Source organism: Vulpes lagopus, chromosome 5 (assembly GCF_018345385.1).
Source record: "Vulpes lagopus strain Blue_001 chromosome 5, ASM1834538v1, whole genome shotgun sequence".
Lineage (NCBI taxonomy): Eukaryota > Metazoa > Chordata > Mammalia > Carnivora > Canidae > Vulpes > Vulpes lagopus.
The window spans coordinates 129,273,766-129,300,197 of record NC_054828.1 but is presented as its reverse complement, the minus strand read 5'-3'; the positions used below and the strand labels follow the sequence as shown (position 1 = coordinate 129,300,197).

General features: G+C 46.6%; 1 protein-coding gene and 1 pseudogene across 1 annotated transcript; one reads left to right on the top strand and one right to left on the bottom strand.

The window, feature by feature from the left end:
- The first annotated feature begins 5,377 nt into the window (after nt 1–5,377).
- RSAD2 (radical S-adenosyl methionine domain containing 2) lies at nt 5,378–25,626 on the top strand. Its single transcript, XM_041754217.1, has 6 exons — nt 5,378–5,787; nt 11,764–11,925; nt 16,118–16,347; nt 18,807–18,956; nt 19,697–19,729; nt 22,439–25,626. Exons 1-6 carry the CDS (start codon nt 5,442–5,444, stop codon nt 22,601–22,603), a joined length of 1,086 nt encoding a protein of 361 aa, XP_041610151.1. The 5' UTR covers nt 5,378–5,441; the 3' UTR covers nt 22,604–25,626.
- On the bottom strand, nt 8,307–8,433 carry LOC121492277 (annotated as a pseudogene).
- Nucleotides 25,627–26,432: the final 806 nt, after the last annotated feature.

The following is a 26,432-nucleotide window of genomic DNA, read 5'->3' as shown; positions in this document are numbered from 1 at the left end:
CACACACAGGACAATTAAGTAAAAATTGCAAGACATGGTATCCCTATTTTGAAGTGGTTTAAGAATCCATTTCATTTCTCTAAATATACACACTTATACACAAAAGTACAGCTCTACAAGTCAGTAAAACTATATTTATTAAATCAACTAAATTTCAACCAGTAAATGAGTGGACAAGAAAGCCAAAGGCTTAAAGATGTTTGCAATGTATGTAAGCAAGAAAGTGCACGATAAACAATGAAGTTCTAAAAATCTGTAATAAAAATGGAGAAAGTCCAATATGAAAATGGGCAAGGGATATGAACAGGCATTTTGCAAAAGAGAAGGCCCAAATGGCTAATACGCATATAAGAAGGTGCTGCACATCACCAGTCATCGGAGAACTGGAAATTAAAAGCACAAAGAGATACCACTACCTGTCCATTGGGTGGCCAAAGTAAACCAGACAAAACAAAAATCTTACCGTGAAAGTACCAAATGGGATGATGGGAACAGCTAGAACTCTTAGTAATTCTGGTGAGGGTGTAAACAGGCTCGAATACCCTGGAAAACTCTTTGGAAGTTTATGCTCAAGAGGAACACACATACACCATATGAACCAGGGGTTCCATTCCTGGGTATATACCCCAAGTAAATGCATACGTGTATGTTGTCCAAAAGACACGTAAAAGAAAATTCACGGTATAGCATGGAATAGCAAGGTATTCCAATGCCCAACATAATAAAATTATTCAGTGTCTTGTAATATATTAAAACAATGGAATCAGTAGGTACCAGCTATGAAAATGAACAATCTACTGGTACACACAGCAAAGTGGCTAAGTCTGCAAACTCAACACTGAGTGAGAGAAGCCTAACACAGAGAGGTCATGCTGTCATAACCTAGAGTATGGTTTTTTTAGAAAACAGGGCAGGGTAGCGGGGGGGACGCCTGGGTGGCTCAGCAGTTAAGCGTCTGCCTTCAGCTCAGATTCCCCAAAGGGAGTCTGCTTCACCCTCTGCCTGTGTCTCTGCCTCTCTCTGTCTCTCATGGATAAATAAATAAAATCTTTATTTAAAAAAAAGACAGGGTTATCTTTGGAGCAGAAGTAGGGTTCAGGCCTCGGCCACAATCTGCTAATGGGATGCAGCCACTGTTGGGACCTTCCTACAGGAAATGGTCCACATCTGGGAGCATGGGGTACCCTAAGGATGTGCAGGTGCTTTGAGGAAAGTCTCTGGCTAAAGAAAAATGATGATGACATGCGGCTGCGTTCCAGTTGCATTTAGATGCATTTAGAGACGGTGTGTCCCGCGTAGAAAGCCTAAAGGGGGCTGCCTCCTGCCCCCTCCAGCCAACGTCCGCCTTGAGCGGATGGAAGAAGAAATCCCTCCCTGGCCTGTGCACGCCATGACTTTGAACCAGAGAGTCCATCACTCCTGAGCCTTAGTTACTGTTAATGGAAGAAGACAAGTTGGAAGGACTAGGGCATATGTTCAAGGACTTGTGTGAGTTCTTTCCTGGAAAAGACTCTGACTTCTTTATTTAGATGTCATTCATATTTATTAATATTTTTATCAGAAAAAAAATAGGAGGCTCTCCACAAGCAGTTGTTGAAGCAAAGGAGAAGGAAGGAAAGAAAGAACGCCTCAATCAATGAATGAGTGAGTGGATGAATAAAAGAGACTGACCCGGTTAGAACGGACTTGGGAAAAAATTAATAAAATAACGTGCTGTTGATTATCAATCATTGAGCAGCGATGCAGGTGTTTAAATCCCAGTTCAAATACTCAGTCCCCAACTGTAAAATAAGTTAGCGAATGCAAAGTGCAGGGCAGGGCCTGGTGTGCAATGCTGTGTGGCGTGCTAGAAATTGCTCATTTATTACGCAAGCAGTACTCTGGGCGTATGTCATTTAATCCTTAAAATGCCCCATGTGAGTGTGATATTAATACCCATGATCCCCAGATGGGTTAACAAGGTGGGTAAAGTAAAAATTTACCCAAAATTAGACACTCTTTGCTGAAGTAGGATTCACACCTTAAAAATGTTTGGCTTGATGAGCCTCCGTGGCTACCTCCATGCCACACCTGATAGCCGATGTGAACCGTAAACAGATTTGGTTTTCGTTTCTCCACACACATGTGACCCAGCAGAAAAGGAAAAAGAAATCTGTCTTGGTGGAGTCAGACCGTGGTGATGTTTCAAAATGCTTTTGGCTATGACGGTTTCCGGCACTTGGATTACAGCCATCAGGAAATAATTGGAAATCATTACACAGAGGCTCGCTGTTTTGCTGAATTTACTTTCAGTTTCCTTTCTAAGTGAAATGAAAGTCATCTTTGTTTCTGTTCAGGACGTCACAAGACTAGAAAAACAATAGCTAACCCTCAGGAAACCCAATCGTCCAGACGCTGTCCCCGTTAATGTGATGCACATAGGTTAGAATTTTCAGTCTTCCCAAAGCAAGTCCCGTGAGATACCTGGACCGACAGATGAGGCAGTGAAGACCCAGAGGAAGCAAGGGAAGTTACCAAAGTCACACAGTTATATGCGATGAGCCGGGTTCAGGGTTCCAGAAGCTTCCCCTTTAGGACTGGTCCAACTCTCTACAGGTCTCAGGAAAACCTAACACCACCTGCCCAAACACGCCTCTGACTGAAGACAGCTAAGGAGGAGGAAAAAAAAAAGCTTCGGCACAAAAGCTGACAGCGCTTTCTAAGAAACTGTAAAAATAAGGAAGAAGCCACTGTCGCTCTCGACAACCAAGAACCATCTTAGAAAAGCATCTGATTTTCCTGTGGTCTATTTTATTTTATTTTATTTATATAGTCATGAGAGACACAGAGAGAGAAGCAGAGACACAGGCAGGGGGAGAAGCAGGCTCCACGCAGGGAGTCCGATACAGAACTCGATCCCAGGACCCCGGGGTCACACCCTGGGCTGAAGGCAGTTGCTTAGCCGCTGAGCCACCCAGGAGCCCCTTCCTGTGATCTTTTAAAAATAAAATAGAGGGATCCCTGGGTGGCGCAGCGGTTTGGCGCCTGCCTTTGGCCCAGGGCGCGATCCTGGAGACTCGGGATCGAATCCCACATCAGGCTCCCGGTGGATGGAGCCTGCTTCTCCCTCTGCCTGTGTCTCTGCCTCTCTCTCTCTCTCACTGTGTGCCTATCATAAATAAATAAAAATTTAAAAAATTAAAAAAATAAATAAAAATCATTATTAAAAAATAAATAAATAAATAAATAAATAAATAAATAAATAAATAAATAAATGAAATAAAAATAAAATAGAGCTGAAGAAGAAGAGGTGAGAACGACCCCCGGACCGGCCAAAGCCTGCGTGCCGCCCCATCCCCGCATCCAGCGCTTATGTCCTGCCACCGTCGTCACCATGCCCAAGAAAGAAAAGGCTGAAGGGGATGCTAAAGGAGATAAAGCCAAGGTGAAGGATGAGCCACAGGGAAGATCTGCAAGGTTATCTGCTAAACCTGCTCCTCTAAAGCCAGACCCCAAACCTAAAAAGGCCCCTGCAAAGAAGGGAGAGAAGGTACCCAAAGGGAAAAACGGGAAAGCTGATGCTGGCAAGGATGGAAACAACCTGCAGAAAATGGAGATGCCCAAACGGACCAGGCACAGAAAGCTGCAGGTGCGAGAGATGCCAAGTGAAGTGTGCGCATTTTTGAAAACGGTGTACTTCTGGTGACTGTAACAGTTTGAAATACTATTTTTTATCAAGTTTTATAAAAATGCAGGATTTTGTTTTACTTTTTTTTTTTTTAAGCTATGTCGTTAGCACACGGAACACTTCATTGTTGTTTTGGGGGGAGGGCATATGTCACTAATAGAATACCTCTGAAGCTAGATTTTTTTTTTTTTTTGAAGCTAGATTGATAACAAGACGGAAAAACACCTTCCCCTTCTACTTTTGAGAAACTTCCTCTTGGCTAACAGGAGGAGGGATTCCTTGATGTTGACACACATGAGCCACCTGGGTGGTGTGAAAAGCTAAAATTCATTTTTTTTTTTTTATGTCCTCTTCTCCCTCTCTGCCTTCAACGTAGACTTGACTCCCTTAAACCCAGAGACCTGTTGGGACCTGACCCCATGAAATGGTTCCCAGTATGTCAGGCAATCTGGACTTTACAGTGTCACCACTGAGACGGCGTCCCTTAAAAGAGTCCCTTTTTTTTAGCTTGTGGATCTTCAGATTGATAATTCTGCCATTTTCATTTCATTTCCTGAAAGTCAGGGTCGGCTTTTGAAAAGTTGTTAAACAACATTTATGTGAACTGTCAACCCTCCACTCTAAACTTGCCCTGTTCAGAGCATCACATGAAGACTTCACTGGGTTTTATAGTGGTTTTCTGATTTTCGTAGTCCATTGAAGGAGGGAGTCTGAAAGTTGTGGTATACTGTTAACGATCGTCCGCCCATGTCCTGCCTGAAATACCATGATTGTTTATGAAAAGTATCTTTAATAAAGCTGGATACAGTCTGGCTTGGAAAAAAATAAAAATAAAAATAAAAATAAAAATAAAAATAAAAATAAAATAGAAATGACTCTCCTGGCTGACTCAGTTGGAGGAGCATGCAACTTTTGGTCTCAAGGTCCTGAGTTCGAGCCTCATGCTGGGGATGGAGACTCTTTAAAAGTAAATAAATAAACTATACATAAATAGATATGTGGGAAAATATAAATGTCTAAATTTCAATTCTATAAAAATGCGTAAGAGGGGTGCCTGGGTGGCTCAGCTGTTGAACGTCTGCCTTCGGCTCAGGGCGTGATCCCGGGGTCCTGGGATCAAGTCCCACATCGGGCTTCTCCCTCTGTCTGTGTCTCTGCCTCTCTCTGTGTGTCTCTAATGAATAAACAAAATCTTAAAAAAAAAAAAAAAAAAAAAAAACAACACCACAAAGATGCCTAAGGAAAGACAGAGTAAGGATAACTGTCACTTTGAGCCTGCACGTTCTGACTGTGGTCTGGAGTGGGTCCTGTCCTCCGCCTGCACAGGTCAATCATATCTTTCATTCTTTGGCTTTCCTAACAAACTCTCAGGGTGGCCTCGACGGCAGGCCGGGCGCCCGGTCAGAGGCTCCGCAGGCTGTGTCGTGCGTGAGTAATGCAGCCAAGGAGGCCACTATCTCTCCCTGCTGCAGCTCTCTGCTAGGTGGAGATAGAGCCACAGAGCAAGGTCTTGATCTGTATCCAGGTGGGAGGCTACCGTTGACCCAGAAGATAAGGGAAAAGTGCAGCAGAGAGGCACAGATGTTGGCCCTGATCCCCAGCCTTCGGGCTTGGCCCTGTTCCAACTTTCATTTTTCATGAACAGGAAAATCGAAACTTGAGCTCAGCCGACAGGCAGTCAGAGGTGTGTGCATCCTGTCCGTGCGATAGGTCACCCCAGGACATATAAACTGAGTCTCCAGGCTGCAGCACTGCCTCAGAGCATCTGGCCACCATGTGGAGGCTCGTGCCCATCGCTTTTGCTGGAAAGCTGCTGAGCGCTTTCCGGAAGCCGCTGAGCTCTCTATGGAGCAGCCTGGTCCCCTGGTTCTTCTGGCTCAGGGCAGTGCTCTGGCTGGCAGGGGGCAAGAGCCCGCAGCCTCGAGCCCGGGGGCGCCTGCCGGAGAGCAGAGCGGGGGCGAAGGAGGGCCTGGACCAGCCCACCATCCCCACCAGTGTCAACTACCACTTCACCCGCCAGTGCAACTATAAGTGTGGCTTCTGCTTCCACACGGCCAAGACGTCCTTTGTGCTGCCCCTGGCTGAGGCCAAGCGAGGGCTGCGGCTGCTGCAGGAAGCCGGTGAGTCCCCCGTCCCAGGAGGGAATCAGGGCACAGCCACTGGCTGGGTGCATGCGCAGGTGGGAGAGCTCCTGCAGAACCTGGGAGGCGTCCCGTCCTGTCCTGCAAGGCAAGAGTAGGATGAGCCTGGGGTGCACGCCTAGGGGAACCAGACTCAGCTGGCGCGGCCGGTAAGGGATGCAAGCCCATCCCTCCCGTAGCCTCCGAGTCAGCAGAGGTCTGTGCACCTGCCAGGCCCCCAGGGTGCCCAGCATTTGCCAAGAGGCAGGCTGGGAAAGTTGCCACTCTCTGAGTTTATCCAAAACACGGATGGATTGGGGCTTTCCAGAAATCGTTAATGAGGAAAGGTGAAACCAAAGACAAAGTCTTTGACTTAAGAACTACAGTGTGTGAAGGGCGCCCGGGTGGCTCAGTCAGTTAAGTGTCTGGCTCTTGGTTTTGGCTCAGCTCATGATGTTGGGGGCACGATCCCTGAACTCCAGCATTAGGCCCTGAGCTGAAAGCAGAGCTTAACCGCTGAGCCATCCCCTGGATCTGACTTATTTTGTTCTCCATCACATTTGCTCCATCATCCACAGCTCTTCATCCAAATACAGACCTGCCTCGCTGGGCTCCCCAGCTCAGTGGGCTCACCTGCATTGCTGTGATCCCTGTAATTGCCTCAGTGTCCCCACTGGGACAGGAATCTCCTCCATCTTGGTGACTTAAGTGCCCTGTGCTACAGGCACATCTCCCCCAGCGCCTGCACAAATCAAGCCTATAGTCATGCCGTCCTCTCTTTCTGGAATGCCCTCTCTCCTTCATTTGCAACCCCTGGTGCTTGTTACAAAGATGCATTCTAGCACTTTTTTAAAAAAATATTTTATTTATTTATTCATTAAAGACACACACAGAGAGAGGCAGAGACGCAGGCAGAGGGAGAAGCAGGCTCCATGCAGGGAGCCTGATGCAGGACTCTATCCCAGGTCTCCAGGATCACGCCCTGAGCCGAAGGCAGGTGCTAAATCACTGAGCCACCCAGGGATCCTTAGCCCTTCTTAAGTTATACCGTGATGTTTCCCTCTGTTGTTTTATTTTTTTAATACCTGGATCCCCAAAGAGTCTGAGTTCCGAGGTTGAACGTTAACATGCCGTGTATCTCTGTGCCTGCCAGGATATCTAGGGCATCATAGCAGGGTAATAAATGTTCTTGGAGAGATGGTTTAATAGATGAAATAATGAAGGGAGGGAGGCCTGGTGCCATGGAAAGAACTTAAGACTCTTGACTCACAAGAGTCCCGCCCTAATGCTGACAAGACTTGTCAAGACATTTAACCTTTCTGAGTAGCAGCGTTGCAATCGTTAAAGTGTAGATAATCAAGATCCCTCGCATGCCAATCTCAAAAAGTGGCTTCGTGGCACAAGTAGGTGAATGCTCAGGTGTTTTTAAATAGAGTATAAACTACTATAGCTATAATTAATACCTTTTCATAAAGATTCCTCAGTTCTAAGTAACTGAAGTCAAAGTTAATTAAAGCGATCGAGGTGTAACGTAGGTCGTAGGTCGTATGCCCCGTAAGGGAGATTGCTGGCTGACGGAGGAAAATCTATTTTGGTGATGATTGAACACGCAAATCTAAATGTAAATTACATTTGAAATGAAAATGTACTACTCTGGTGGAAGAGGCTTCTACAATATATTATTTACCTCTCCGGCTTTCACACAGAGATGACTGAATGGAATTTAGCCTCTGGGAGCATCAGTTATTGATCTGTGATCGCTCCTTGGGTGTTAACATCATCGTGAAGTAAGCCTTGCTCGTCTAAGATCTTACCTACACACCTATAGGCAGCTTTTGTTCCTTTCGTCCCCTCTACATCTTCTCAAACTCATCAAGGGCCGCTGGCCTGTACTGTTTCGCTTCCTCTGGTTCCTCTGACCCTATCTCACCACACCTTAGGGAATAATGATGTTTCCATTGGATGATGATCATCGTCACACAAGCAGGCTCCCAGCATGTTGGATTTCTTTCTTTCTTTCTTTCTTTTTTTTTTTTTTTTTTTTTTAGTTTTGACAGACAGGAAGCAGGATTTATTGGTGGGCATGAGTAGGGTTCAGGTGGTGCAAGGTTCTCATGAGTGCAGAGCCCTCCATTTGTCCAAGGGGCCACGATTAGGGATGTATTTGACCCCACAGCCATCTGGGATGAGCCGCTTTTCAGCCACCATATCTTCAAATTCGTCCGCATTAAAAAAATAAAAAATAAAAATAAATAAAATAAAAAAATAAATTCGTCTGCATTAAACTTAGTAAAGCCCCACTTCTTGGAGATGTGGATCTTCTGGTGGCCAGGGAACTTGAACTTGGCCCTGCGTAGGGCCTCAACCACATGCTCTTGTTCTACAGCTTGGTACGGATGGACATGATGACTTGGCCTATGTGGACCTTGGCTACGGTGCCCTGGGGCTTCACCTCACATACCTGTCTGCAGCCTAGATTGGAGATAGCATGATGTCAGACCTCGAAGTCGACCACAAAGGGCTGTCTCCAAGGTCCCTTAGGGCAATCCATACAATCAACAGGCTGCATACACTACCAAGGAGGCTACTGTGTGCAGCCATGGCACACTGGGCCCCCATGGAGAGCATGTTGGATTTCAATAGCGAGATGATGGCACTGGTCAGTGTCCAGCTGTAGACACACCTGAGAGAGAAAGAGGGTGTTGAAGAGCCACGTGGCTTGGTCTGCCATAAGCCGGGCGGCTCCAGGCGAGCAGAGACGAGAGGCAAGCCCACTGACAAGGATGGAAGGCCGTGCGGATTGGGCATCCATTCTAGCTCCATTGTTTCTTTCCTAGCCTTATGATCTCGAATAAATCTTTGAACCTCCCTGAGCTTCAATTCCTGCAACTGAAACCCAGGATGGTAATTCCTTCCTTGCTGGATTAGTTTCAGGATTCAGTGCTTGCCTTTGCCACGTTACCCTGAGTGGAGAGGCCAGTTGCCCATCAAGGGAGAAAAACTGGGAAGAGTTTTGTAACTGGCTCTCACTGTTTCCTTGGGGGGAGCACCACTCGCCACCAGGCAGGGGGCAGGAAGGGACTATGGATGTGACCCCCCCTCACTGTGGTTTTCACAGGGAGGAAGTGACAGGGAGGCAAAGCCGGCTTAGCGCGTGCTAGTGGGAGCGAGCTCAGGGAGCTCTGGGCACAGGGGCGTCACCGTTTCTCTAGACCCAGCCCTAGGAGGTGGAGGGCAGAGTGCAGTGGCCCACAGGGAGCCTCCTAGATGAGGTGCTTGGGGTTGCTCAAGAAGAGGATCTGACCAGCCTTCAGCTGGGACCTCGAAGCTGACTCAGGACAGCGTTTTAAGCTGTAACTTGCTACAGGGAGTTTGCACAAATTAAATCTCCGAGCACAGCATTCATTACTTGGGAGGTACCAAGTAACACACCTACCATTTGTAGGTACCAAGTAATGTACCATCCATGGGTTCAATGGATGTTGACAAATAACATTTGTGGCATGGTCTACTGTTTGGCCCCTGATCAGCTCCCCAGCCCTCTCTGCTGGTCTGGTTGGTGATGCTAATTATTTTGTTTCTGTGACCACGTCTGTTTGCTGCTCTTACTGGCCTCCTGCTTCTTCCTTTGAGCTCCGATGCTCACACGTGCTTCCGTCTCTGTGGCCTGCCCCCCCCCCCCGTGTCCTTTCCTCGCCGTCTCTGAAGCGCAGTGGCTTCTGTCTCTACTCCGATCTGGAATAAGCTGTCCGTCTGGCGCTGTGGCTTCGCACCCTCAGGGCCCAGGGAAGCAGGCATTTCAAACTTCACTTAGCGGAGAGTTAATTTCCAGTTACTCTGGAAATGCCTCACTCTGAGGGCTCCCCTGGCAGGGAGAACCTACTCAAGACTCGGTCAACTGAGTCAAAGTGAGCTGAATTAAAAATGAACTCCACTAAAAATTAATTAATTAAAAAAAAATGAACTCCACTATGACAGTGTATACGTTCGAAACTTCAAGATACCCTGGACCTTCTCGCAGATGTCCCCGTTCCCTCCAATCTTCCCTCCTCTCCAGTAAAATCTCAGCAGCAGCATTGAAAGGAGGGGCACAAACCCACAAACAAATCAACACCCAGTGATAGTAACTGATTGATGGCACTTGGACGTCTTCCGCATGTGTCTGCAGGGCGGCGGCTACAAGAGGTTGGTTCCCCAGGCAGCCCTGGGGAATGCAGGAGGTTTCAGAGACGAGAACCTTCTTATCGTGCAGACGCACAGCTTTGATCAAGAAGTCGAGGGTGGAGGCAGGAGGGAGACAAGGGCTGAAGGCAAATCCGCTGCTGTCCCTACCACGGGGGAGCCCCTCCCCGAGCCCTGTGGGTGACAGGAGGCTTATTTTCAGAAGGATCTGGCCCATGGAGGCTGTGCTCAGGGACCCTGGGTGAAGCAGGGAGACAGAAAGCTCCACAAAGGAATGAAAGTCGGCCTCCTGGGTGTGAGAGTCCACGTCCTGGGTGCAGGCAGCAGGGGCTGCAGAGAGCAGGAGATTGAGAGTCTTCTCCAGCAGGATAGAATGGCCTAGAGGAAAGACCAAGGCTGCCCAGCCTGCGGGGCATAATCCAGTGGCTAAGCCAGTCTCTCCCTCTGTCACTCTGTAGCAAAACCCTCCAGCCAAGTGGTTTCTTCCTAAATCACAGAAATTCCATTCCGCTCTTTTATGCTTCGCTCAAGTAGGAAAGGACAAATAGAAACACCAAAATAAAAGGCAGACGCCACCACAAATAAACAAGGAGAATATAGGAAACACTTCAAAACGTCCCTAACTGATAACCCCGGAGAGATGAGAGAAAGTTTTGTTAAGAAAGAGCACTACTGCGATGCTGAGAAACTAAGATATGGGAGAGTCTGGGGAACGGAAACTGGGATTTCTAAAATTAGAATTTTAATAGATAGACTAAAAGATAAGGTCCTGGGAAAGTGGGATGCAGGAGACACAGCAGGAAGGTGTGGTGGTTACGAGCCAGAGCCCCGCAGACCAGCTAGAGGAACCCCCCAGAAAGAAAAGCACGTTGGAGAAGACCTAGGGGTTATCTAACCCCTAGAATGAGAAACTTCCTGCACCCCAGGAGCTGTATTTTTTCCTTCAAGGACCTGCCAAGTGGCCAGAACAATGAATAGAGACAGATTCTGCTGAGACTCATCACCCTGACATTTGGGGACACTGGAAAGAAAGCCTCCGGAAGGGGAAAAAAAAAAAACATGCACTTAAAAAGGATTATAAATCAAAGTGTTATCAGGCTTCTGAGCAATAACATTAAAACCTAGAGCACAGGAAATAACGCCGCCGAAATTCCCAAAGCACAGCGACTTCACCCAGAATACTTTACCTGGCCAAACTGTTGGTCACAGATGTATTTTGAAACCTAGCCGTCCTCATCTTGATTCGTGTTTTGTTGTTTTGTTTTGTTTTGTTTTTCCCCCAGGAAACTGCTAACAGCTTTTCCAAAAGAAGGGAGTACACCAAGGGAGGCAAGGGCGGGAGTTCCAGGCTGAGGGGGTTCCAGCCTGTGGGAGAGGAAGGACCCCCCTAGGCCATGCACAGGGCTGTCTCGGGCTGAGAGGGCCCAGCAAGAACGTTCTGGAGGGAGCCGAGGCGGTTTTCTGCAGCTCTCTGTGCTGTCTCGCCCATCGCTCCCTTTGCCCAAGCAAGTGTATCATCTCTGAAACCAATGCCCTACACTAAGAGCATCTATGTTAAAGCAGGGGAGAAGCCAGACCCGGGTTATGTATATGGATAGTCCCTTCCCCACCCAACACCCCCCGTGGGGAGCATGGGGAGTCAGGGCTCGAGGGGAGGCAGGGGATAATGGGTAACTTTCATTTCATTTTCCTTACTTTGAAAGAACATTCCTTGTGTCATGAAAATAGTGAGGGGTATTTGGGCAGTGGGGAAACAAATAACAGAAGTTAAGCTTCACGGTCTGCCTCCCGCAGGGATGGAGAAGATAAACTTCTCAGGCGGGGAGCCGTTTATCCACGACCGGGGCGAGTACCTGGGCAAGCTGGTGAGGTTCTGCAAAGAGGAGCTTGGGCTGCCCAGTGTGAGCATCGTGAGCAATGGGAGCCTGATCCGGGAGCGCTGGTTCCAGAACTATGGTGAGCCACCTGACATCACGCCGTAGTGGGGGCTGCTATGACCTTGGTCCCAGATTCCTTCCATCCTGAGCCTGAGGCCAGGCTCGTGGTGGGGAGAGGTGATGGGGGGGCAGGGGGGAGACACCAAACTCCAATCCCTGTGCAAGCCATGCAGGCAGTCGGGAGGCTTTCATTCTGCAGGCTCTATACTTAGAGCCCTATAGGTGTTGACTAACGGGTGTGTCAGGACAGGTGACAGAAAGTATCAGTAAGCACAACCACCGTGTGCATCTCGGTTTAGAGGACGCTGAGTCCAAGGCGTTAGGGAGCGTTGACACAGCTCTGTAGCCGCTCCCCTATTGCGTGCTACTGACCTTTAATATTTCGATACGAAAGGAGCTATTGTTGTATTAGTTTCCTAAATGAAGCAATTGGACTAAAGCAGCCTCTCCCACCTTTGGCTACATATTTGGCTGCTGAAGAAATCTAAGCAAAAGATCTGCGTGGGGACGGAATCCCAGACTACTTCTATCAGAACCTCGTGGTGCATGGGCAGACAGACCTGGGAGGCTGCAAGGGATTCGGCTCCATGGCCAGGATGGCGATCCTAAGACCGTGGAGGTCCCTTACAGCCGAGTTTCCATAGATGTGATATCCCTAGACCATACCTGGAATTTGGGGAGCAGTGGGAAATAAGAGCTGTTGTTACTACCGTCATTTCAGGAGACGATGATAACCTCTTAGAGCACAATTTTCTGTTCTCACTTTGTATGAGTTCTTTGAGCCTTGACATCACTGAAAGAGTGGTTGCATCTACTCCCTGTTGAGGCTGCTCACAGAGAGCCTCTCACCAAATACCCCTCCCGAGATGGAGAAGAAATGGGCATGGGGAGGGAAGACTGTGGATGTGGGTGGTGTAGCCCCTCCGACGAAGGTGAATCAGGGAAGATTCGAGACAATGTGTTAGAACCAAAACATCCAGGGCACCCAGAAGGCTCAGTGGGTTGAGCGTCCAACTCTTGGCTGCAGCCCAGGTCATAATCCTGGGTGGTGGGATTAACCCCTGCATCAGGCTCGGCACTCAGTGCAGAGTCTGCTTGAGATTCACTCTCTCCTTCTGCTGTCTCTCTCTCTCTCTCTCTCTCTCTCTCTCTCTCTTTCTGTGTGTGTCCCTCTCTCTCAAATAAGTAAAATAAATTTTAAAAAAAGAATAAAAACGTCTGTGAAGGGAGTCATTTAAGTGAAATAGGGTCAGAAGCTTCTACGGAAGTCTGGGGACCAGATTCAGAAAGGGAAGAAAAGTTTAGGGGACAATGTGAACAAGGGATAATGGTCGGGTGTTGAGGGGGTCCCTGAGCAATGCTCCTCCTCCAACACTGGCTCTGCATGCACACCACTGTGCTGTGAAGAGGAGGCCCCGCCGGGTCACCACATCCAGGGTCAGAAGCTCAAATGCTGGCATGGGGAAGGCCATGGGAATCAGTGAATTTGGAGGAGCATAAGAAAAACCCACTTCAGTCGTAGGGAGACAATAAGCAGGTGTGAGGCCATGAAGAATGGGAAGCACCCTGCCTGGTTCATAGTGGACATGCAGACAGCAGTTAGTCATGAGCTCCCATGGACATTTATCCTCTATGGGAGTGTAGGGTTAGGGCCTCCACAGTCTGAAATTCTTAAAGACACTTCAGAAATCTACATTCTATGTTAAATCTCCCCTTAAATATTTGCAAATAATTTGAAATGGGATTAGATGTCACGCGGGAAAACCACAGCAGCATTTACGTGTAACTGTATGGCCTGTCTGCCTCCAATTTCCCACCTCTGGTTTATAGGACCAGGGCTAAGTCTGTGTGTTGTGGGGACCACAAGAGCCATTTTGGAGCAACCACCGTCTGTCTCTCTACGTTTGGCAGAGCTCACGAGACCCAGGAGCAGACGAGGCTCGTGGCTAAAGTCCATCCGAGCAAAGGATACGGTGCAGAAATAGCAGGAGAAGACGTGCATCCCTGGGTCCCGAGAGCTCAGACACAGGCTTCCGAGTCCTTCCCTTCCGGGACCTACAAGATGTGCTTTCTCTCTAGCGGTGACCTAGGGGACATGTCAGGAATGCTTTGGCCTAGGAATGCTCTTGTGAGCCTCAGGGTCTGAGGCTTTTCTGTGGGGCTGCTCACTTAGGCACATGCTGCTGTGTTCCCATCTGCGGCAGCTGAAACTCAGGACTCCCAACAACAAAACCAGGTACATCGTGAGTGTTGTTCAATGACCCCAACAGCTCTTGATGAGCTGATTTAACATGCCCCACTGCTCCGGGCATGGACACTTCATGAGTGGGAGACGCAAAGAATGTTCTGGGGGCCTTACATGCAGCGATTGGCCAACACTCCCTCATAGGGCCAGGCAGGCTCTTCTGGAGACTTGGATGGACTGAGCCAACAGATCGGCTTCGCTAATCTCTCATCACAAGGGCTCCTACCAGAAAATCTGAGAGAAGGAGGAAGAGGTCTTGTGGTCACAGACCAGAAGCTGGAGAGTTAGCAGAGTAAAGCAATTGACACGGATTCTCAGCTGACGTGGACACCAACCAAGGCTTTACTATAACTGATAGGTGTCTGTTTTAGCTTTGAACTTTGTTCTTGGTTGGGTTAGAGACCACGCACTCAGTTAGTTCTCTCAGGATGATAAACCATCAGGAATTTATTTAAGATCAATTTTTAGGGCATTTTGAGTTGTTTTAAATAATAGGCAGTTGCTTTCTCTGGGTCCAGTTTGTGCTCGATGCTTTGAGCCTGTAAATCAGGTAAAAGACAAGTGCTTGCCCTTGGAGAAACGAGAGACTAATTAGGATGATTAGTTTATTGTTAATCTGCTTAATAGATTGCAACTCACGGTTCAGAGTTCAGGACAACCTGTCACATCAGTCTTTCTCCAATTTGTGCTAAGACGTGGAGGGCGTACACGTGGGTAACATCAGATTGGCCTCTACGTTGAACTTAAAATGTCTCTCTGCTTAGGACCGCTGGTCATAGAAACTGCTTAAAGAGTCTCGGGACCACCTACTTTCTATAACTGGAGGGGTTTGAAGAATCAACTTTGCAGGCAATTCTGCAAAGTCACCATAGCGAGGAAAACTCAGACTCCGTCCACGTTGAGGACATGGCCGGCGAAGGGGGTGGGTGACTGAAAATGTCTGTGAGGAAATGAAAGGGGTGAGAAGAAAGGCAGAGGAGAAATTGATGTCACAGAAACATGCAGGGAGGGAGGAGCAGGGGGAGAGGGAGAAGCAGACTCCCCACTGAGCAGGAAGCGTGATGTGGGGTTTGATCCCAGGATCCTGGGGTTGTGACCTGAGCCGAAGGCAGAGGCTTCACTGACTGAGCCCCCCAGGTGCCCGTCCCTCTACAAACATTTAGATGGTGACACCAGCATAGAAGAGAGGTCAAGAAGAAGCCAAAGAACCTGGCAAAAATAGTAAAGTTTTTCTGCAGAGCAATTTTATTTATATGATGAGCAAAAGAGACTGCCAAACCTGTAAATGCTCATAGATCCAAAATACTTATTGCCTCAGAAATAACATAATTGTGATGCAGCAATTAACTAAGGACTCGTTTGGGATTCCGGGGTGGCTCAGTGGTTGAGCATCTGCCTTTCGCCCAGGGCATGATCCTGGAGTCCTGGGATCGAGTCCCACATTGGGCTCCCTGCATGGAGCCTGCTTCTCCCCCTGCCTGTGTCTCTGCCTCTCTCTGTGTCTCTCATGAATAAATAAATAAAATCTTTTAAAAAATGACTCATTTAAATATACCAATAAATGCTCACACACACACACACAGGTGCCATTTTAGAATGGTCAAATATGAGTTATCTCCATCACCTCATGCATGATGTGTATTTTTTTTTCAAGATTATTTAAACAAGTGCCAAGTATAATTCACATTTCCATGGAGTGTTGTGGGTACAAGGAAAAGTCTTTTTAAACATTAAGAATGAGATACAGGTGAGGTAGCTGAGTGACGGGCACCGAGGAGAGCACATGATGGGATGAGCACTCAGTGTTATACTATATGTTGGCAAATTGAATTTAAGTAAAAAAAAAATGTAAAAAAAAAAAAAACCTGAGATACGAGCAAGATGTGTTTTATCACAAAGAGATATAAACGGCCTAAAAACTTTGGTCCTCGAATGGAAAAGCTTAAAGGTGTTCACTGTCCCTCAGGTGAATACCTGGACATCCTCGCCATCTCCTGTGACAGCTTTGATGAGCAAGTCAATGTCCTCATCGGCCGTGGGCAAGGAAAGAAAAACCATGTGGAAAACCTCCAGAAACTGAGGACGTGGTGTAGAGATTATCGAGTGGCCTTCAAAATCAACTCTGTCATCAATCGATTCAACGTGGACGAGGACATGAGGGAGCAGATTAAAGCCCTGAACCCCGTCCGCTGGAAGGTAAGTGCCGTGTCGCTTCTGCTGAGCGTAACTCAGAAAAATGTTCCGGAGACACCTGTGACGCTGAAACCCCGGAGTGACCAAGCCAGCTGGGAAACCGGGGCCTTGGTCCTTCCTCCAGCTCTCTTAAGCTCCCAACTACAGACACTCCCTTCATCTCAGTCTCCCCTTCTAGAAACTGGAACTGATTCCCTTCTGGAATACTGGGAGAGTAAAAGTCAAAAGATAGAGTTGGGGGCACCTGGCTGGCTCCGTTGGTGGAGCGTGAAAGGCTTGATCTCGGGGTTGTGGGTTCGAGTCCTGCATTACATGTGCAGATGATTTAAAAATAAAATCTTTAAAAAAAAAAGATACAGTCATTTCTTGGAGGTGTTCTGAAGACTATGCCCATAGAAAGCCTAATTTGTGTTTATCTATTAAATATAATAAGGCTGGATTTCTTCTTAAAGCTGTTGGCTTATTCATAAACGGCTATCTGGTCTCCATACGTTCTGTTAATACAGTTTTCATTGGATTATTAGAAGATATTGGGGCAACGCTATTTTTAAGTTGCAGCAAAGTTTATTTGCCAAGATCGGTGCTTTAAGACCGACCTCTCTATCAGCTCCTTAAAAGTCTGAAGTTCAAACTCGAGATGTCTATATCTAGCACCCACAAGGTGCAGACACCTGCAAATAATGGTAAATTGAAGTGTCCTACCCCTGGCTGCTCTTTAGAATCAACTCAGGGAGCTGTTTATAAAGCAGCTGCACCCCCGGACCTGCACCCCAACCCCAGAAGCACCGGAGGGAAGCTGACGATGGAGGGATGTGGGAGGAACGGAGGCTGTGGTCCAGGAGGGGGCCGGACGAGGGCTGGACGCTGGGCTCCGGGCTCTTAGATCCTCCTTCTAGAACCACCTACCTGTCCCGCTCCTTTTCCCTGACACCCCATCTCTGTTCCACTTCTTTTGCTGTTACTGTCTTCCTCATTCTCTTTCCACCTTCTCTCTCTGTATTTACATGTACATTTTTCTTCCTGGCTTTGGCTTGCTGGGAGCGCCTCGTAGCTCCTTTATCTCAGAGCTTTCTTCTCCAATCTGACAACTGCGATTGCGGCTTCCACTTGCTGCTTCGCACCAGAATTGCCGGTTCAAAATCCTGAATTTTCTGGAGGGAGGCAGATTAGCACCTGCCTGTTAGGAAAGCAGTTTTCGCGTCAGATCCCGGGTGTCTGCAAGCTGCAGACGGATGAGAACCCGCGCCCCTGAGCCAGGTGTCTGGTCCCCAGGGCTGCCTCCTCCGGGCTTGCAGGTCCCGTCAGCAGGACACCAGCATGGCAGGGAAGGGACCTCGTGGTATTCGTGAGCAGGGAGCTCGGTGTCCCCTCTAGGCTCACTCTAGTGAAGACAGAGCTGACCCCTCCTGACCTCCTTATCAATCCCACCACCCTCTCCGCCTCCAAGCCCATTTTGCTTCTCAAGCTCCATTCGAGCTGGTGGATTCTAGAACCACAGTCTGAAGGGAAAAAGCTCATGTGTGTCTTCACCCACCTGACATTCAAGGTTGGGCCTCTAGCCTGTGTGGAAACCTCCTCCAACCTCCCTGCCAGGCATCCCTCTTCACCCTGCACCTGGACTGGGGTTGGGTGCTGTGGGGACAATGATGAGGGTGTCCCCTCCCAAGCGGCTGACAGCCACAAAGGCAAATGGTACAAGTACCATTTGCAGGGTCTGCAGGGACAGGTGTTAAAGGGACTGGGAGCAAAAGGAAGGTGGAGAGGGAATAGAGTGAGCAAAGAAGGCACTGGTTAGGGAGTTTTAAAATTAATTCTAATTAAACACTATATATAATCCTCCCCTTGCATGAAAACCCTACAGATCCAGGCTTGGTGCTGGATATGTGTTTGATCAGCTGCCACCTGGTCCCTCCAGGAGCTGGTCCCTGGGACAGAGTTTTTCCTTCTCAGATGATGGTATTCCTTATGGTGGGATAATACATTCACACACACCATTGTTTACTTAAGGGAATGTTGACAGACTATTAAAGGCTTTGGAAACTGTCCTTGTATATTAACTGAAAAATAAACCACATAGCCTAGAGGCCTTAGTAAGGGTTTAGTGAAGCCAGCAGAAACAACATACTGAAAATATTCATTTCTTGGTTTGGGAATCACAAATGATTCATTTTCTCGATGCTTTTGTATTGTCCATATTTCCTGCAATGCACACCTGGTATTTGGTGGTCTGAAGACATCGGATTATCAGACCAGATCAAACATACACCAGCCTGGTTTTATATTTTCAGACGGTTTGCACTTCCTGACTTTGAGGGGTTCCAGAGCAACGTCTTTCTAGATGGTTCCTTAGTAAGGGGAGTTGTCTTTGCTCAGAAGAGACGAAGCTGGGTCTGGGGAAACGTGGTTTGGGGTAAAAACGATGGGAGGCTCTTTGCACAAGAAACACCCTCCTTGTGTCCCAGGTCTTCCAATGTCTCCTGATTGAGGGGGAGAATTCTGGAGAGGATGCCCTGAGGGAAGCGCAGCGGTTTGTTATCAGCGATGAAGAATTTGAAGGATTCTTAGACCGCCACAAAGAGGTGTCCTGTTTGGTGCCCGAGTCTAACCAGAAGGTTGTATGAAGCAAACATTGCCTTGTTCATCATGACACCTTGAGATTGAGTCCAAGCGGGGAGCTCTCTAGCCCAGAGGGGTCCACACGTTGTTCCCTTAGAGGGTTGGGCGAGCAGGATGGGAGGGGTGCTAAAGGAGCTTCAGCTCCTTGGACCAGGTGTCTGCCCACTGTTCCCACAGCGGGAGCAATTCCAAGGACTCAGCCTTGAGCCACTATAGCTTCCTATAGAGGGTCCACCTTCCATATACCTGTAGAAGGTACAACTGGTTACAGGTAATGAGAGTCACATTAAGATCTTCAGGTGAGCTCTCAGGTGATAGCATGAAAGCATTATGCATTGACAGAGGGGGACATTCAGTGTATGGTGGGATCATCCATTGGGAAGATTAAATAAGGAACAGGGTTTTCCCATAGCTTGAAGAAATGGGGAGATTTCATTGTCAGAGAAGCTCTGAGCACCATGCGACCCTCCCAGCGTGGGGCAGAGAGCCAGCCTGCTGGCATCTGCTGGAATCCGAGTGGACATGGACAGATGCCCCCAGAGACGTATGTTAGGTGGGGATGGGGGCACCGACCCAGGGACCGCCCCATAGGGGATGTACCCAAAGACACTCAGGCGATAGAAGTGTAGACTCCAGAAGGAATAAAGCACACACATTCAAACACCCCAAGATCGTTGCACCCACGTACTGAAAAATACACTTGAAACTAAATTTGTGTGTCATTTCTCTTTTGCAGATGAGAGATTCCTACCTTATTCTGGATGAGTATGTAAGTACTTGCAATGAATTATACAATTTAATTTTTTTCAAAGATTTTATTTATTCATTCATGAGAGACTCAGAGAGAGAGAGAGAGAGGCAGAGACACAGGCAGAGGGAGAAGCAGGCTCCATGCAGGGAGCCCGACGACATGGGACTTGATCCCAGGATCCCAAGATCACTCCCTGGGCTGAAGGGAGGCGCTCAACCGCTGAGCCACCCAGGCATCCCCAATTTAAATTTTTTTTTAAATAAAAAGAATCTTAAAGATTTTTAAAAATTAATTAATTAAAAATTCAGTAATTTTTAATTAATTAAAACTAATTAGAGCTCAATAATCCCAGTGTTGAGCTCTGCTGAGCATAACCAGTCCCGGGTTATCTTTGGAGCCAGAGTTTCCTACTTCTGTTGTCACAAATTAGCATCACTATTATAGAGCCCTTATCTCTCTGGGTCGGGTCTGAGCTAGCCGTGTAGACAGGACTTCGCATGACCCAGACTCCTGTATCCGCACCAACCCCAGGCCATGGAGCCGTGGAGGTCACCCTGAAGCTGACTTTGCAGAGACCTCTGTTGCGCTGTCGTGGGCTGGAAGTTCTCCGGCAACGGGAACCGGGGTTGCCTTGGAGGACTTCACATCACCTTCACACTTCACATTACCTTCAATACCTCTGATACCGCCAGCCTGTCCCCTGACTGATAAATCTTGGCTCTGCTGAGAAGCGGCTACAGCTCTTCTCCCAAAGCCATGGATATTGTTGCTACCGCTCTGCCTTACAAAGAAAAAAGAAAATCCATCCTTCACAAATTTGAAAAACAACTTAATTTTTCCCCTTCCTTTGTCTTTTTTTTTTTTTTTTTTGGAGGGGGCTACTTCAATTCATAAGCCTTTGCCAATAGTTCTAGTACAGGACAAACAAGTCCATTCAAAGACCTGTTCCTAAGAAATGAGCTCCAGGGGCACCCAGGTGGCACATTCAGTGAAGAGTCGACCTTGGGCTCAGGTCGTGATGCCGGGGTCCTGGGATCGAGTCCCATGTGGGTCTCCCTGCTCAGCAGGGGAGTCTGCTTCTCCCTCCACCTCTGCCTCTCCTCCTGCTCATGCCTGCTGTCTATCTCTCTCTCAAATAAATAAAATATGAGAGAAAGAAGAAAAGAAAGAAAGAGAGAGAGAGAGAGAGAAAGAAAGAAAGAAAGAAAGAAAGAAAGAAAGAAAGAAAGAAAGAAGAAAGAAAAAGAAATTCCAACAAGAGCAATGACTTTAATGTATACATGGAATTTGGTGTTTGAGAAATATTTATTTGACTTTTGGTATTTTACTATTTTAAAATCAATCAATGATGCTTCATAACCATTTTGGTGTTGGTCACTATGAGCTTTCTTTATGGGGCGTAAGGGGGAAGGCAAGGACTCTAGTGTTCAGTGCATTGGTTCGAGGTAGAGAGGAAAAATCAAACTGAATTTATCTTTGTCTTTCTATTTTTATTTTTATTTTTAGAGACAGAGAGAGAATGTGCAAGGAGGGGGGCTGGGTGGAGGGGCAGAGGGAGAGGGAGAGAGAGAATCTCAAGCAGGCTTCACGCTGAGCTTGGAGCCCCAAGATAGGGCTTAATCCCATGATCCTGAGACCGTGACCTGACCCAAACCAAGAGTTGGGCGCTTAGAATCTTTTTTTTAATTTTTTTTTATTTATTTATGATAGAGAGAGAGAAAGAGAGAGAGAGAGAGAGGCAGAGACATAGGCAGAGGGAGAAGCAGGCTCCATGCACCCGGAGCCCGATGTGGGATTCGATCCCAGGTCTCCAGGATCGCACCCTGGGCCAAAGGCAGGCGCCAAACCACTGCGCCACCCAGGGATCCCTAATTTTTTTTTAGAATCTTTTTTTTAAATTTTTTTTATAAGAGTTGGGCGCTTAACTGGCTGAGCCCCCTGGGCGGTCCAGTTTTTATTTTTGGAGTGTCATGACTGGCTGGGGATTTTGACCAATGCTGCCGTGCTCCTCAACAGACTCTCTGGTCTCCACACAACTGCCAGAAACAGAGTGGAACCGACATTTGCTTTTGGTAATTGAAGAACATTTTGGCCCCACCAAGTATTACTACAGATGCTCAGTGACACGGTGGGGCACAAGTGTGAAGACCTGATTCCTGCCTGTAAGGCCTTCAAGTTAGGAGAAAAACTGGGACCCTTAACAGGGTGTATAAGACTCTTCTTGGCCTGGCGCCTGCCTGCCTTGTACTTCCTTTCTTATCCCTCCCTCTCCCTTTCTTGAAAGAAGTTTTTGTTAACTTCGCACCTATGTATTCATGCACGAGCAGTTTTCACTCCAGCAATATCATCTACCTGCAATTTCCCAGATACACCATCCTGTTTCATGGGTCTGTGCTTATATAACACTGGTCTCTCCAGCCTATAGTTTCCTAAACATTACTCACCCCTCCCCCCAATGGAGGAACATGCACCTGCTGTGGCATGCGTATAATTCAGTTTATTATGCATTACATTGATCGACTGTGTTCATGTTAAAGTGGGCAACTTGGATAGAGGAAGGGTGCTCAAGGAGGTCGGCATCCTCAGAATAGCATCTGGCCCACGGCCTTCAGTAAATATTTGTTGAAGTGAGTGCAATATCAAAAACCACTCTGGATTAATCCCCAGAATTGAGTTTCATGGAATAAATTATACTAAAGTATCCACTTTCTGTCATGGATTTCCTAGATGCGCTTCCTGAACTGTCAGAATGGGCGGAAGGATCCTTCCAAGTCTATCCTGGATGTTGGAGTAGAGGAAGCTATAAAATTCAGTGGATTCGATGAAAAGATGTTTCTAAAGCGAGGAGGAAAATATGTATGGAGCAAGGCAGATCTGAAACTGGACTGGTAGAGGGAAGATGGAGCAAGCCTTCAACCCACCTGTGGGGAACTTACTCAGACTCAAGGTGTGGCAACTTCCGTCGGCGGGGCTTCCTGTTGGCGTTTTGCAAGAGCCCCAGATCTGATTTTCTGTTGCACGTAATATCTGATTGTCTGTGGCCATTGAACACACAAATCACTGGGATAATTGAAATCCGTGGATAATGCAAAACCAGTAACTTTAGTTAATTAGCCTATTTAGGATTTATTTTTTTAGCAAGTGTTTTCTGTGACTCCTGTGCTCCTAGTTTTGATGTTATTTTTCCAGTCCTTTCATTTGCAAGAGTCGGGTTTTTTTTTTTCCTGCTAAATAGTGAGATGCCAATTTTCACACCTAGAGCAATTACAAAATCTCTGCCCTCCCTCAATTATTCTGCTTGTTGCCACGCTCTTTCCCTTCTGCCTTTAAACCACTGAAGTCTTGGACTCTTTACCCAGAAGGTTGGAAACAGTCAACAGATATTTCACAGGGTAGGGAATGATCATCTCATCGGTGCTCAGTAAGCACCTCGAAGGAGAGTGTCCACCTGCCGTTGCTCGGCACGGCCCCTGGGCCCCGCTGGCTGTTCTGTGGGTGTTAATTATCTCTGCGGCTCTGTTTTCTTTCTGAGTCTCAGCAAAACCAGCAAACTCCATACCTTTCATGACAAAGTTGACCCGGGGTCAGGGCTCCAGTTGCTGCAGGAACCCGTCATCCAAGCCACCTGAGTCAGCCTCGCCACGGCGTATTCGTTCATTTGGATGGACAGTTGTCCCCACATCTCTGATAAATGACAACCTTACTTGATGGGCCTGATCTGTTAGGAAACAGCCCTGGACTGGTATGTAGGAAAGAATGTGAGGAAGCATCTAGAATGTGCCTGGATTTTACATCAACAAACCAGTGGCACAATATCATATACCTCAACTAACTTTGAATCATTTGAAATAAGGATATACTCTGGGTCAGTAGGAGAAGATCCTGTTCCTTCCTTTACCACCTTCTTTGGGAAAATGTCACCTGAAGTGGGTCAGGGAACAGAAGCCTGCCCTTGTGGAAATATCACATGCACTTTGTTTATTTAATTTAGATAGTATCTCATTGCCTGGAAAACAATAATTTCTTTCTTTTCTTTTTCTTTTTTTTCTTTTTTTTTAAATAATTTCTTAATAAAATAAAATAAAATAAAATAATTTCTTATCATTGTTTCAGAAATAGGAAATCATGGGGATCCACCCCCACCTCCCTCGGAGGCAAAGGCACATTTTCATCCAGCTGCCATGCTGGGGTTGGTCACTAGGCGGCATTAAATGCTGCCTGAGTCCCTGAAGCAAACACCCAGCAATTCCATTACTTAACCTAGTTTCCAGACTTGGTGATTTTGAAAGTTTGGTTTTTGTGATTTTTTTTTTTCTCAGAAAAGATATTTCTACTTCAAGTTTTAAGTGACTGCAATTCAACTGAAATATAGTTGTGTCTCATCTAAAACAGGGTCAAATAAATGGGTAAAATAAGTATATGAATACAATTTAAAATTAATTAGTTAATTAAAAAAAACAGGATGGGCTGTCATACACTTTCCATTTTATTTTGTTGTATATCTTAAGAGAGAAATGAATTAGAAAGTTTTTTTTTCCCTGTATGGGTTTTGACCGTAGTTAAGCTATGATGCCCTTAATATAATCAGTATAAATATATTTTTTTAATGTAACATGAGCCTACTATGCTGATCTTGACACTATTCAACAGATCAAGTTCATCAAAGAAAGATCATGTATGTGGAAGCACCAAAGATGTTGTCTGGTGGACAGCGGGGGCTCAATCATTATTTGAAACAGAATCTAAATTGGAAACCCACATCCTCTGAGTTGGAATGAATTTCTCTCAAATCCGCTCAAATTAAAAAAATGTGGAAAATTGTGTTACTCTTTCCCCAAAGGGAAATCTAAAAAAAACAAAACAAAACTGCCCCTGAGAAATAGGCATTTTAAGTATATTTTCCAACTGGTTTTACATCACCGCTCCCCATCCTTACGCACTATCGGGATTTGCAATGTTTAAATTATCTATTTCCTTTTCTTAAGGGGGAGAAATAAGGACACTTATTATTTGTCATTAGAGTAAAATTCAAATTTGGATCATATAACGTTTTGCTTTATTTTTTTTTTTTGGTCTTAAATAGGAATTTCAGTTTTATGATATATTTTCCTCTTTACTGAGAAAACAACTGGAGTACATTTACCATGATGAGCTCTGGGTAATGTAGGGAAGTGTTGGATCACCGTATTGGACGCCTGAAATTAATACAACGCTATATGTCAGCTAACTGGAATTTTTTGGAAAAAAAATGAATGAAAAAGAAAGGAAAAATCAAATGGTAGTTTATCTGAGGCATCTCAATGTAAGTGTTGAGGGCAAAGGTTTTGTGGTGCTTTTAAGTGTCGTGAACGTTTATATCGTAATGATATGAAGATAATTTTGCCTTAAGAAATCTGGGAAGACCAGACATTAGGAATAGCATATTGGTTTTACAAGTACGAATCACCTTTGTCATTTAATGATAAATGACCTGAAAGTTCCCTATTTTCTTTTAAGTTTGAAGATGGCTGAGACCACCCAGATCCATCATCTGAAATGAGGGCTCCTGTTCCATCTCGACTGGAATTTGGAGGCTAGTGGTTGGGTTGGTCCAAAGAACCATGATGCTAAAACGAGCCACCAGTCTCCATGAGGCTCTATCAGGCAATGATTCATCTTGTTGGCTAACCTCTTGTTTTTTTTGTTTTGTTTTGTTTTGTTTGTTTGTTTGTTTTGTTTGTTTTTGTTTTTGTTTTTTAACCTCTTGTTAAAGACTATTTAACCAGCTGTACTTAGGGGGAGATTCATTGTGCTGTAAGATTTTGAGCCTTTGTCTTGAGTGTATATCCGTCTTAATTTTTAAGAAAAGTATATATTTTTTCTTCATATGTGATGCTTTCTGAGGATTTATCTGATGTGTTGTAAGATGTTGCAATAAAAACAATTTTTGTACGATGCCTTTTCTCTCAGTGGGTCCATGTAACGAAGCATCCCCTGGCTGTGCGTTTAAACTAATTGGGTGTTTTTACAAACTTTGTCCTTGCTAAAGACGAGTAACAATTTTATAATCAACAAAGTTATCAATAATTAATAAGCACACCACAGGCAACCCAATCAGCAACAAGATGGAGTGGAGATGAGTCATTCTGTATTCTAAAATGAGAATGGGCATCCTGGGAACCAGGTGTCCAAAACCTGACCCTGTGAGGGCGGGGGAGGGGGGTAGCACCAGCCTCCAGCCCACTGGTCCCAGCTCCGTGCTCTGAGTGTGAGCTGATCAGCTGCCCCCGGGGACAGGTAAGCGCCTTGCCCTGGAGTCCCAGGAGGTGCAGAGCTCACCCCTCGCACGCCGGTTCCTAGCCATCTGGTCAGTTCCTGGGCCCTTCCTTACCCACATCCACTGGTCCAGCATGGGCTCCACCGCATGGAAGCAGCAAGCACCTCCCCTGTCAGTCAGCACTCCCCTCCCATCCCTCCCATAACTGATCGATTTTTTTTTTTTTTTCATTTGGAGCATCTCAACATGTTGCTGTCTGATTCTGCTCTCAATTCCAGGCTCTTAGGGCCAAGCACTCTGTATGGCTGGCCCCAGTGTCCACCTCCTGCCCTCCAGACTTGACTGGCCTTTGGCCACACAGCATTCTCTCAGATGGGCCCATGCACCTGAGCTCTGGTTAGGGCACTCACCTCTTCAGGACCCATGTGGCCTCACTGCCTTCATCCTCCTGCATGCTCACCAACA